This window comes from Corvus kubaryi, unplaced genomic scaffold (assembly GCF_017639235.1).
Source record: "Corvus kubaryi isolate FWS band 111438036 unplaced genomic scaffold, C.kubaryi_AGA036_p1.0 37334, whole genome shotgun sequence".
NCBI classification, from domain to species: domain Eukaryota; kingdom Metazoa; phylum Chordata; class Aves; order Passeriformes; family Corvidae; genus Corvus; species Corvus kubaryi.
Window position 1 is genome coordinate 21,977,801 of NW_024581108.1, and position 13,272 is coordinate 21,991,072.

General features: G+C 50.3%; 1 protein-coding gene across 1 annotated transcript in view; it reads right to left on the bottom strand.

The window, feature by feature from the left end:
• The window catches only part of PLPP3 (phospholipid phosphatase 3), a 43,239-nt gene extending 31,264 nt beyond the window's left edge, over positions 1-11,975 (bottom strand). Inside the window, exons 1-2 of the mRNA XM_042030781.1 lie at positions 11,467-11,975; positions 11,267-11,422 (exon numbers count right to left, since the gene is read on the bottom strand). Coding sequence (XP_041886715.1) covers positions 11,267-11,405 — 139 coding nt within the window. The 5' untranslated portion in view covers positions 11,406-11,422; positions 11,467-11,975. The remainder of the gene's footprint in view (positions 1-11,266; positions 11,423-11,466) is intronic.
• Between the last annotated feature and the right edge of the window lie 1,297 nt (positions 11,976-13,272).

Below are 13,272 nucleotides of genomic sequence, written 5' to 3' on the forward strand. Positions count from 1 at the left end.
AAAAAAAAAAAAGTAGAAGAAAGGAGAGGAGAGGAGAGCTTACAGCCAGTTCCCCAGCCTGTAACACAAAACCGGGCTGTGCTGGGAAACCTTACACCACGCGGCATCCAGCTCATGTACTCCTGCTCCGCTCGCCGCCTCCCGGATGCTTCCCCAAGCCCAAACTGCCCTTGAGAGAAGCCAAGCCTCAGCCTCTGCTGAAAAGCCTCTTTGTTTGGATTCCCTTTCCAAATCAGCGTATCCTGAGATTGAACTCCCTTCCACCCCTCTGCATGGCTTTTTAATGTTGGGATGCCTTTGGCAGCAGCCAGATCTGCCAGCAGGTTTGCGGTCCCGTAATAGCGCTCAGCCCGCGGAGCTGGGGCATGCTCAGCGCGAGGAACTTTCTCCACGATAAAGGAGAGAAAGGCAGGGAACAAGAAAGTATTGCAGAATTACTTCAAAAGATCCTTTAATCATGAATTGTGAACGGAGAAGCTGAGTTCTCCTTAATTAAACAATGGCTTTAATCAGCCTTCAATAGCTGGCATTACACAGAGGGTGGGGAGGCCCTGGCACAGGGTGCCCACAGAAGCTGTGGATACCCCATCCCTGGAAGTGTTCAAGGCCAGGTTGGATGGGGCTTGGAACAACCTGGGATGCTGATGGAAAGTGTCCCTGCCCATGGCAGGGGGTGGGACAAGACAAGCTTTAAGGTCTCTTCCCACCCAAACCATTCCATTGTGTGACATTAAGGCACATCAGTGAGACCATTTTGTCTTTCTTAACCTGGAATAATTGAAAGGAAACCAGACAAGGCATCAAAGGAACCCAGGCACAAGGTCTGGACCATGCACACATCACCAAGAGGGTCTGACTCCAAGCACTGCCGTGAGCTTTCCATGCAGCCCCAAGGCCATCACTCACTGAGGCCCTCAAGGTGGACCTCAAGTCCACCACTCACTGCACACAGAAATAAAATGCATTTTCTTGCACTGCCTACTCTGTCTGCAAGCTCAGGGCACAAGTGTGGTACTTCCATACAGCTCCTGACAGGCAATGGGGTCTCCTGTCTCTCTTGGAACTTGCAAACGCCCCAAAATCCTGCGTTCCCACAAAAGGCAGAGACACGGTACTCCCAGGGAAGGACCTCTGCTCTAGCAATGATGCAGCTGAGACCCACAAACAGCACCAAGGCAATAAACTCACCCCTCAGAGAAAACACAGCAGATCTGGCAGCAAGGGAGTGTTAATGAGAATATCAGCCCGACACCTCACCCGACACTAAAGGGAAAAGCCTCCAAAAGCAGCCTCAGGCCCAGGACTTGAAGCAATTTCACAGGGGAAGAAGCTGTTTTTCACTTGCAGGTAGCTTTTTAATCGAACTCAGTGTTACATCTTTCCCTGTGAAAGAAAAACCCTGAGCTTTAAGCAGGTGGATTTTCAGACTGTGGATACATTTGTGGCAGAAAACTTCAGTGAGAGCAAAAGCAAAGTACTTGTTGTTATATCCACAATCCTGGTGTATCCCAAACACTATCCCACTTGTCTGGCAATTTCAAACATGCTGCATGCCTAGATTCTGCAGTGCATCTGAGAGTTTTCACACTGGAAAACTTCTTTGTGCCCATGGTGATTTATCAAAACAGGCTTTCTCCAAAATGCTGTCTGGCTTTTTCAAGGGTTTTGCATTTGACAAAGATTCACACCAGCTCAGTCAGAAAAATAAATGCCACAAAACTTCTCCTTTAAGGAAAAAAAAAAAAAAAAAAAAATCCAAACCACCCAACCCTCACAGCCCAATGCTTTAGAAATGCTTCCACATGCTAATCAGCCTCCTATTCAGTTCCAGACTGAATAGGACTCCAACAATGACAAAGAAATACGCTGAACCTATCCCACATTTCATCCCCTTCACTCAAAATGTTGCTGTTACCTTGGTTTTCAGCCGCTTTGTGGGAGCTGCAGCAGAATGACAGCTGCATGCTAAAGCTGCAGGGATGGTCAAGAAACCAGGAGTGCTGGATGAAAAAATATCTGGACCAGATTACGTGGGGAAAAAAATGGAATTATTTGAGGAGATAGTAACTGATGCTGCAAATTTTTATGAGTTAATAAGGAAAATAAAAACTACTAAAAACCCCCTGAGTTCTCTACTGAAAGCACAGCCCCTTGTGGTCAGGCAGCAAAGGGAATTTTTTCTCAGCCTGGCAAGTATGAGTAGGATAAAAGCCCCTCCAAGCCCTTCCCTTTGAGAATTATCCATTTTCGTTATGTATTATCAACTGGCAGATGCCTTAGTGCAGCTTTTCCTCTATATCCTTAACCTGAAAAACTCCAGCTCTTATTCTGGGAAAGGACACGCCAGCTCCTGCTGCAGTGGGTGAATCCAAGGTTGTTTCCTTTTTCTGCAGAACATGGAAACACCAGGACAGAGCCACCCAGGGAAGTTTTCCTAGGAATTAGGGTGGGAAGCTCCAGGACAGGTGCCCATATGCCCTAGGGACACATTTCAGCCCAAGCCCTGGCAGTCACAGACTCCTCCACAGTCGCTGAGGCTCTGATTCCAAGATACTTTGGGAGGCTGGTGATGGCCTGGCAGGACTGGCAGAAGCAGTGAAGTGTGCAGCTCCAATGGGGAGTTCAGGAAGGAATTAGAGGTACCTCAGCAGCTCTGAAAGCCCCAGTGGGCACCTGGGTGCCTCTGTACTGGAAACACTGCCTTCAAAGCGTGCCCTCACCAGGCTCCAGCTCCCGCCCACGCACGGAGGTGATGCTGCTCCCTCATGCTCCCTGTCTCCCTAGATTAGAAACTCCCAGAGGCACAAACCTCCCGTGATGTGCCTGGGCAGGACCAAGGGCAGCACAGCCTGGCACAGGGATCCTCGACCCAGCACGTGAATTCAGGAAGAAGCAGCTCCCCAAAAAGCAAGGGCCATCTGATCAGTGATCAAAGAGCGGCTCCAGAAACCTGCTAACACCAAACTGATTCACAGCTATCGACTTCAAAGGAGTTTTGCTGCCTGCCATCAGCTCACCAGCCATCCAAAATTACTCCCTGAGCATCACTCAGAACACAAATGCACCCGGTGGTTACTGACCAGACCTGCTTATCAGCATTTTACCACACTGTTTGCGACTTTCCCTTTGGAAACCAGCACTTTAAAGGGTGGTGGGCCTTGCAGAAAAGCCTTGGAAGCCCTCAAAATGCTTGGGATGTGGGACTGGTTGCCACGGTTGCTGTGCTGCTACAAAGACCAGAGCACAGACTTCGCTGTCAGCTGGGTGGGAACAATAACCAGGGCTGGGCTGGCTGCTCCTCCAAGCTTAAAGGAAAGCCCATCACACCACTCCCCAAAAAAGTCATAAATAACCTGCTGAGTGTCAAGGAGACAGGAAGCCCAGACCATTTGGCACACTGGCTTTCAAATTCAGTGGCTGGGCGCTTGGAGGATGTGATGAGGTCTCAGCTTTGCACGAGCACACGCTGAATTAACAGCAATGTAATTAGTATCTGCGTGCAGTGCCTGCACGCTCGGACACAGGGGCACTGCTGGCTGGTCAGAAATGGCTGTCATTTTCTGTGATTTACAGCAAAAGCAGGTGAAAGTCAGTTGCAGGATGTCCCGCAGCTCATTGTTCCCCTTGTGCAGCACCAGACTGACACTGCTGGGAGATGGGAGCTCTCTGAAGGAGCCTCACTTCTTTCAGGAAGGATGGCTGCCCAAAACCATTAACCAGTAACTTTCACTTCTTCACTTTAAAGCCATGGAGGGAAGAAACACGCTGTTCTCAGCTCCAGCAGCCAGCAAAGGTGATGAGGCTGCAAGAGGTGCAGTCTGACATCTGCAAGCTCCCGAAGCAGTGAAGGACAGCTCTGCGCCACAGCCGCCTCTGGGCGAGGTCTGGGTGAACCCAGCAGTGCCAGCTGCTCCAGACTCAATTTGCTGTGTTTTCTGGGCATGATAGGCTACGCCCACTGGGGTGTTTTATCAGACAACCTGGAGGCACCTCCCAAGCTTCTTGGTGCTATGATCATCACACTTTCATGTCTTTCTGGACAAGAGATGCAAAACTATGGGAAAGTAGCAGAGGATTATGAACGCTCCCCATTGACTCAGAGTCACTGTCAGACCTACTGCAGCTCCCTTTGGGCTCGGGCTGGCAGCTGCAGCCTGACCCTGTTGGAGGGCACCATGTGCTCAAAGAAGACAAGGTCGTGTATGGATGCAATCTACGGGCAAGGGACACCCAGGGCTGGAACAGGAACACAAAGAGCACAGGCATTTTCAGAGCATCACAAGCTCTGGCGTTAAATTACATGTTCTGCTTATAAGTTGACTTGATGCAGAGTCTGTTTTCAACCCTCTATCTCCAAAACATCCAGCACATGTGAAAAACGAGCCCACTTATGTGACCGACTCCAAAGGATGGAGTTCCATAGGAATTTCTAATACTTCCAAACCTGCCAGGACAAAGCTAATTTTCAAACTCATTCATGCATTCTCTTGGTAACAAACTTATGCTTAAGGCTTGCTTTCAAACTGTTTGCATCAAAACCCAAACGGAGACACTTCAAATTCCCTGGTTTTCGTGGCATTCTGCCTCCTCAGGTCTAACTGGAGGAGCAGCTTCTGCTGATCACGATCCCACTGTTGCAACTAAGCCTTGTACAGCTAAGAGGCAAGGAGGGATTCTCCAGCATAACTTCCCAACAGCTGCTCCAACACATCCCTGGGCTCAGACACCTGATCCACATGAAGGAACTTTCCACCTGCTCTAAAATTGTGGAGCAGGTAGTGCCCCTCCAAGGTGGATGCCATGGGAGGGAGTGAAACAGAGACGGGGTGGCTTTGAAAGGGATACAAACGCCCTTCTGAGAAAGGGGCTGTGCTGATCCTTGAAGAGATGTGATACACAGGGCACCCTCTTCCCAGCTTTTGGCAAAACCCACCCAGCTGAGGTATCTGGAAAGGCAGAGGGAAGGCTGGCCATGGGCCAGGCCTCCAGACACATTGGCAAGGCGGGAAGCACAGAAGTGCATTCAGAAAATTGACTTCAGGCTTTTATAATTACAGGATAAGTGCTGGATTACTTTAATTCACCTCTTTCATTGAGGTTTTATCATTCTTATTTCTGAGCCTTTTTTTTTTTTTCTTTGTTTGAAATATGAAACCTGACCTATCAGAAGAGCTGAACAAGGCCCTAGGACAGAACAAAAAGGAAGAAATGTAAAAAAAAAAAAAAATATATATATATATATGACAGCCCTCATCAAAACCCCAGCTGGCAGGGTGGAAAGCCACATCCTGGGAGGGGGTTTCCCTGCTTCCTTCCCCTGCTGGGACACAGCCCCTTGGGATGCCAGGGAAGCTGCCGTTCCCAGCGCTGGCTGCGTGGACGCTGGGATAGGAGGGTTTGAAGGCTGCTGCCTTTCCCCACGCTGCCTTCAACAGGCAGGCCCTTGTTCCAGGCCAGGCAGGCCGGGAGACCACAACGGTCCCTTCTGGATTACTATGGATGAAGTGGGAGCATTGTATGAAGGGAACGGGGAGGATGGAGCCTGCTCCGCCAGAGCGAGCCACGCAGCAGAGCTGGGCCTTTGCCTCCCCCTCTTTGAAGGCATTTCAGGCAGAGATGGAGCCATACAAACACCCTGCCTATCTCACATGCTGAAGAGGGGCCCTGGTTTGCCAGAGGTTCCCCAGCTGTGGTATGCAAACCATTTTTGGGTGGTACACGGAGCACACGCATCTGGAGAGACAGCACCAGCCTGTATCCAGACAAAGAGAGTCAGACCAAAGCAGCCTAGGAAAGGCATGCATATTAAATTGAGATTTAAAGGGTATAAAAATAATCCGTTTGATCTGGGAGTGATGTTTATATTATTTTCTGTGCTCACTACAAACAGACAATTAAAAAATGTCATCTGCTGTAATTGTGATCCCATCTCCTGCCTGTCTCAGCAGCAGGTACACAGGATTCAAAGCACTCCTGGCCATGAAGCAGTTGCACATAATTCTGCTTTTCCTGGAGACACATCTTCAGGCTGGCCAGGTTCCACCAACTCGGGAAAGCCAACAGATTTATACCCCTGAGGACTCGGTCTGCCATAGGTACAGCATTTCCTTGTTCTGCAATTAACACCTCAAGTATAATTGTCACTAATAATCTCTTTTTGATAGGTTGGCTGTCTTTTTTTTTTTGTTTGTTTGTTTTCACAAAGCAAATGCAAAAAAAGTGGATTTCAAACACCCCCAAAATATTTCTCTCGCGTTTACTTCCAGTCATCTTTGGCTCTTTCGGTCTGTCAAGGGAGGCACAACAGATGGGTATCATGCTTTAGGCGCTGACTGTTGGTTCAATAAGAAGCTTTTCCAGACTCAAAAAAAGCTCCTTTACACCCAAGTTATGGCAGAGTCCAACTGCACAACAATCCCATGCCAAGGTGCCACTTCTGCCAACCTGCCTCTGCCCGAGCGCTTCCAGAGCAGCCATCCCTGGCCAGGAGCTCGCTGCCACTGAAGAGATCCTACAGGTATGAGGTGATACATAAACATTAACAACCAAACCCCACCTAGGGATGCTCAAAACACAATGACGACTGTCCACCCACACAGCTTCTCTTGTGTGGTGTGGGCTCGGTCCTCCCCGACATGGAGGAGACACAGCGTGGAGAAGGCAACACCGGGGGTTGGGACTGTCCAGCTGGTTTGGTACAGTCAGGTCTTGTTGTCCCTTGCTGAAAACAAGAAATGGTTGGCTCAGCATCTTCTTCAGGTGCACAGAAAGATGTCACCCATGCGACAAGCGAGTGCTGCGCAGCGGGGTAGTCCTAAAAATAAAAAACAACAGCCCCAACCCAAACAAAGCAAAGCTGCTTAGCTCATCACATCCAGCTTTACACGACCCACATAACTCTAACCTCACCCCTCATCTCCAATTCCTCCCACTCCTTACACCTAAATGACAATCCCAGGCCTGTTTGCACCAATTTTTGTGATGAAGCGACAAGGCCCCTGGCAGAGCTCAAATCCTTTTTGCTTCTGAGAGCTGGAGGACGACACAATTTTCTACACAGAAGAGGAAAGTCAAGAATAATCTAAACTGTTAGCCCAAATTACAAGATTATATCCCCACTTACATAAACATGTCAAGGTCCAGCTAGCACAAATATTTACTTTAAAAGTTCATTTTAGCATCAAGCTCGCTACAGGAGATGCCAAATTTGTGAGAAAGCTGCAGAGATATTAAGGTTGTAAGAGGTCTATCCATCTGTTGCTTCAAAAAACCTCCCCAAGGCAGTAAAACTTCTGTTGTACAGATTAACTGGGATTGACAGAAGAGAGAAAATTAAATTAGAGGCAGAAAAGAAGAAGGGCAGTAAATTATGTGCAGTTTACATCCCACCAGCCTGAAACATATGCTCCCATAAACCCAATTTCCACGAGCCTCAGAAGCAGGTATGCCAGATGAAATCCTTCTATTTTATGGCACAAGCAGGACTTTTTGGAAGCTGTTTTACCTGCACAAGCTGCACAAATACAAGCTACTGAAGACCCTCATCTGCCCTATCACCCTTGCTGACACAGCCTTCCCCTCTTCCGAGATGAAACGCTTGACTTAGCACCCGTCAGCAGAGCACAGGTGGCTGCTCAGGGCTTGCTGAACACCAGGAGTCCCCGCCAAGGGAAGAAAGCAGGTCTGAGAGGAGTAAATTTAACCCTAGATGCTACATCTGTGGGGCCAGGCTCCAAAATATCCCACCTCAAGGGTCAGGGCAGGAGGCTTTTCCCCAGCTGGCCACGTCTCCTGCATCAGGAGGAGGTTTGGTGGCTGTTGCAGCAGCTCCCTGCAGTGCTGCATCAGGACAGCAAAACCCCATGGCACCAGGAAAGTTGTCCCCTGAGATCTGCCCCAGCCAGGGTCACGCCAGTTCCCCCCAATAACAACTCCATGCTCCAGGCAGGAGGTGCAGGAAACCCATGGCAGAGGGATGGGCTGTGGATGGTCAGATGAAGGTGGAGTGAGGTCCACCCATCACGCCTCTTGTTTTGCTGCTCAGAGAGTTCCCCACCACTCTACAATGTGAAGACACCAACCAGCTCAGCAGGGGCAACTTCAGACCCGCCCAGACCCCCTCAACCACATTTTCAGATGTTTTGCAGTGATCAGGAGACAGGGACAGGGCAGCGGGGACTCTTCCACACCGCCGAGCTCGCCTGTGGCCCTAACAATTTCAGGAAGCATCTTCCACTGCTCTAAACAGAGCCCTCCCAAGAGGAGGAAGCAGATGGAGAAAGTTATTTTCCCCCCCCACATGACCTGCTTTAATAAATGCACACTCAGTTCTTTTCTGCCTTTTTTACTGAGTTAAGCACGGGCATGGAGTTTCTGGGAAGTTCACAGCGTCGGCGATCAAACCTCTCGTTCATGCAAGAAACCAGGGATTTAGGGGTGCCAAGTGCACTCATTAGAGGAGTGGGCTGGTCATTCAGTAACATCCAGCTCCCTGCCAACTCCACTCAAGTTGGAAATGCAGGAGAAACAGAGGGTCTGGTCCAGTGGATCTTCATCCAACCCACTCCACCAGCCACGCTCTTCTGCCCATGGCTCCATGACTCTGCTCCCCAAGAAAAGAAGATACAAATCTTCCTCTCATGCGTTTGCTATCAAGATAACCATTGTGCTACTTAAGGATGAAAGACAGAAGTAGATCTTTCTAACGACTCTCACCAAATTAAAGCTGAAGGAAGCTCCTGATAGCTCAGCTTTACTAATTCAGGCTTTCTTAGATGTTTATGATAATTGTCTTCTGGGTAATTTGTTTAAATTTGTGTGTAAACAAAGGGTTTGTACACACCTACAGCCTCCCAGAGAGTGTGTCACTTCTGAAAAACATTTCAGCCATAGTTCACTCTTTTCATTTTCCCCTCATAGAAAACCAATTCAAGGCGGAATTATGGCAGCACCTGCAGCAGGAGCCAGAGCAGCGTCACAGGCCTCTGCAAATCAAATGGCCAGTTTTAATAGTTCCTAAAGTGGTCCTCAAATGAGAAAAAGCCTTCTGTTTCCCTGCTTCTCTGAATGTCTTCGGGCAGCTGCTCAAGAGGCGTAACTCAGTTTGACGGCACTGGAGGCCACTGGCCATGCGCCCACATGCCCCAGCAGATTTCTGCTGGTCCCTCCACCTCAAAAGAAGTCGTTTCACCCAATTCTGCTCCTCGTTATCTTATGTAGGACTCTTTTTTTTTTCTTTTCTTCCTCATTGCATGTGTAAATATCCATCAACTTGCACCTGTCCACCTTTCTCTTACAGGAAGGGTTCAGCTAAGGCACCTTTTTCCCACTTTCCAAGTGGTTTTTTGGGGATTTTTTTACAAGAAAATGGGAATCAAGTGCTTGGAAACTATAAGCTCATAGTCTTCCCTAGCAAAAGGCACAGGGAAGAGCAAGCCAAGTCTCCCATGAGTGGGGCAGCTTTCACAGCAACTCATGCCCAGTCATCCATCAGCAGGTCCAATACTCCTGATCTGGGTGTATTTGCAAAGCCCATCCCCAAACACACATCATGGGCTCTCCATCCCATAATCACCTCCTGCACCATGTCCCACCCATGCTCTTCACCTGCCAGTGATCAGCCAGATCTAAACTTTCCTTCAGTTGTTGCATTCATGCTTTTACTTTTAAATGCTGCTCACCCTAAAAAAAAAAAAAAAAAGCAACAAAACAACAACGTAGAACCCCAACAAAAACCCCTAAACAAGCCAACTCTGGTGTTTACTTTCCGATTTCCACCTGTAGCAACCTGAAACAAAGCAACAATCACAGTTTTGCTGTATCACATTATTCCCTGCTAACAATACTTTTCAGTGATGCTTGGTAAGTCCTGTTTACCCAAACTAGCACAAGTAGAATAACACATGTCAACCAAACTGCTTTTTCATTTAGGACCCTTAGCCCAGAGAATGGGAAGCAAAACCCTTTTCCCATTCAAACAGCACCTACTCATGCCAGGAATGCCTCAAGTTAAGAAAACTTGCGTAAATAAAAGTTTAAAAGTTCTGATTCCTAGGAGCTGTTTTACTAGGAATTCTACTTTCTGCTTAAGTAAGTAAGTCCAGCTAGTTATGTTTCTACTTATATTAGTTTCATATATGGGATATCAAGTATTTTTATTTTTTCCAGATCCGAAAAGATGAAGCTTTCTGCACTGGCCCCTATTCTTGTGGGAATATAAAGAGAAAACCATGCCTCTCCTCTTAATGTATTAGTGCCCCGTAACACACACCAGATGATCAATAAACTGCATAAAAATTAAATCAAACTGACAGTCTTTAAAAAATAGGCTCTAAGCAGAAACAATTGTTTTAAAGACTGTGGTGTCTGGAGTATTAAACTCACGTGCTGTTGTGTTATTAATCTCTTTGTTGGAAGCCAGTTGATTTCCCCTGCCTGTGTCTGTCAATTAAATATTCAGCATCGCAGCCACAATGGAAGGGTTGATGTTTTGGAATGCAAAAAGTTTTTCTGAGACGCGCTGTTGACAGTTTCCTTCCATGCCACAGCATCTCCAAAAGCCATCGCATCTCCAAAAGCCAAGCAGGCAAGGCAAACCCAGACCTCAGCCAGGGGCTGCGAGAGCGCTCCGAGCTTTTAAAGGAGTTTAGCGAGACCGGAGAAAGAGAGGAGCGCTGGTAAAGCCGCCAGCAGAGCGACACACAGTCCCCAGAGCGGCGAGAGTTGCTATTTTCCATTATTAACCAAAACACGAGCCGGGCTGACCGTAGAGCGCTGCCTCCACCTGGAGCTGGCCCCGGCGCCGCCGAGGTGCCGCCGAGCCAGCGCCGGGTGCGGGGCCCGTGCCGGGGGCACCCCCGGGGCGCATCCCCGAGCCCACAGTGCCCCCTGCGCACCGCGGCAGCGCCCGGGCAGCTCCCCCACCCTCCGGCAGCGGGGCCGCGGGGGCAGCGAGGCACAAATAAAGGAGTATCACCGACAATGAGCGGATCGGGGTGCGGGGGTGCCGTGCCCGGCTCTCCCCGCGGGGACCCCCGGCTGCCCCCGCGCTCCCCAGCCCGGCCCGGCCCGGCCGCTCCCCGGCTCCCCCGCTCGCTGCCCGGCCCGGCTCTCCCGGCGGCCCCGCTCCGCTTTTGTTTGGGAAGCGGCGCGGCCGGGGCACGGCCGAGCTCTGTCCGCCCGCCGCCAAACTTTCCCAAAAGTTTTTCCCGGGGAGTGGTGGGGGTGCGGGAGCGGGGAGAAGGGGCGCGGAGCCCGCGGTGCTCACCCATGACGAGGCAGAGGCAGTCGAGGCAGATGAGCAGGGCTTTCTTGCTGCTGCTCTTGGCCGGGTTGTTGTTGAGCGCCGGGCTGCCCCCATTCTTGCTCTCCGGCGGGATCGCCTTGTCGTACTTGTAGCTCTGCATTATCGGGGGCGAGTGCCGAGCCGAGCCGGGCCGTGCCGGGCCGCAGGGAGCCGCTCGGAGCCGAGCCGAGCCGTGCCGCGCCGAGCCGCGCCGCGCCGCCGGGCTCGCACGCCGTGCGCCGGGGAGGTGCTGCCCGCGCCGCCGGAGCCGCTCCCGGCCTCTCCGGTGGGGCACGGGAGGCGAGAGGCAGGCGGGTCTTCCCAAGGAGAGGAGGAAAAAGAGAGGGGGGGAAAAAAAAAAAAATCAAAGTAGCAGAACAAAAACCAAAACAAGCCCCAAAAAATAAAACCAGCGAAGGGGCAGCGAGGGAGAAGTTTGCGGGTTGTCCCAAAGGCGGTGGAAAAGTCCTGGAGGAAAAGCCGGGGGGAAGGATAAAAAAAAAAAAAAAAAGTGTGTATATATATATATATTTATGTCTGTATATGTGTGTATATGTATGTATCAAGGTCTCAGTCCGGGAGAAGGTGCAGGGGCGATGCTGCCCCGGGGGCAGGTGGGCTCCGCGCTGGGCTCCGCTGCGCTGCGCTGGGGGCTCCCGCCGCGCCCGCCCCGGCCGCTCTGGGAGCCACCGGCTCGGTTCTGCACTTTTATTTCGCGAGGCCCTTCTACCCTCAGGAAAAAAAAAAAAAAAAAAAAAAAAAAAAAGAGAAGAGGGGAAAAAAAAAAAAATCAGTCACTTCGCCTCGGATGGGATATCCAAGTAAGCACAGCCCCTTTCCTGCATCTGACATTTTACATAGATAATTAACTCCACATTTTTTTCCTGAGGGAAGTTTAAAAAAAAAAAAAAGAGTTAGGAACTAAAGTTTTCTCTCGCAGACCAGAAGGAGAGGAGAGGAGAGAGCCTCTAGCGTTCATACAGGAGTGCAGGGGGAAAGGAAAACAACCAACCGATACAAGGCTGGAGGACTCCCGAAAGCTGGGAACGGTGCAAGGGGCAGAAAACCAACAACAAATAAATTTAAACGTTTTCTTCTCCTGTTTTTACTTCCTGCCCTCCAGCTCTGTTCCGTGTGCTGAGACAGGGGAGGGGACATGATGTGTGTGGTACTCACAGACCCTGGCAGACCCCAGCGGGGCGACCCTGGGCTCAGGGCTGGAGGTTTGGCTGTGCCACCCTGCCAGGTGCCATCGCTGAACCGTGGCGGCTTTGCCCTCCCGCAGCAGCAACACCACCTTCATCGAATGAGTGTGAGGAGAGAGCTGGGTGAGGGATTGTTGTGTTGGTTAATCGCTCGTTTGGTCTAATTAAAAATCACGAGGGAAGTAAAGGAAAGGTTTCCTAGGAAGCCCGGCTGGCAGGAGGGCAATGCTCTGCTCTGAGCAGGGGTGCAGGTGGTGCTGCTACCCCGGGGAACTGCTCAGGACAGTGTTTAACCACTTCCTCCTCTTATTTTTGGGTCGTGTATTTGTCAGCCTCTCACCTGTGTGCTGGCACGTATCCTGCTGCACCCCTGGTGTTTCCCAGGCAGGGAGGGCAGGGAGACCCCTCCAGCAAGGCCACCCTTCCCTGCTGCTCCTTCCGGAGCTGCAGACCATAACCAGAGTGCTGGAGAGCGCGCCTCGGCAAGGGCAGGTTTTCCAGGAATCTGTTTAGACACATACCTGGGCATACTGAGCCCAGCCTGGCAGGGAGGAAGAAAGTGTTTCCATATTTTACTTTTATATGTGCGGTGTAAAAAAGAAAGGGGAAAACAGACCTTGGATGTTCCCCCAATTCTTTGTTTATGCCTCAGTGATGTGCAATCTGGTGCCACCTCCCAATGTAGTTTTCAGGAGGCTATTTTGCCCTTTATCACCCTGTGGCACTGAGTACAAAAGCATCACTTTTGGCCCAAAATGGTGTCAATCACCCACCTGGGGACCA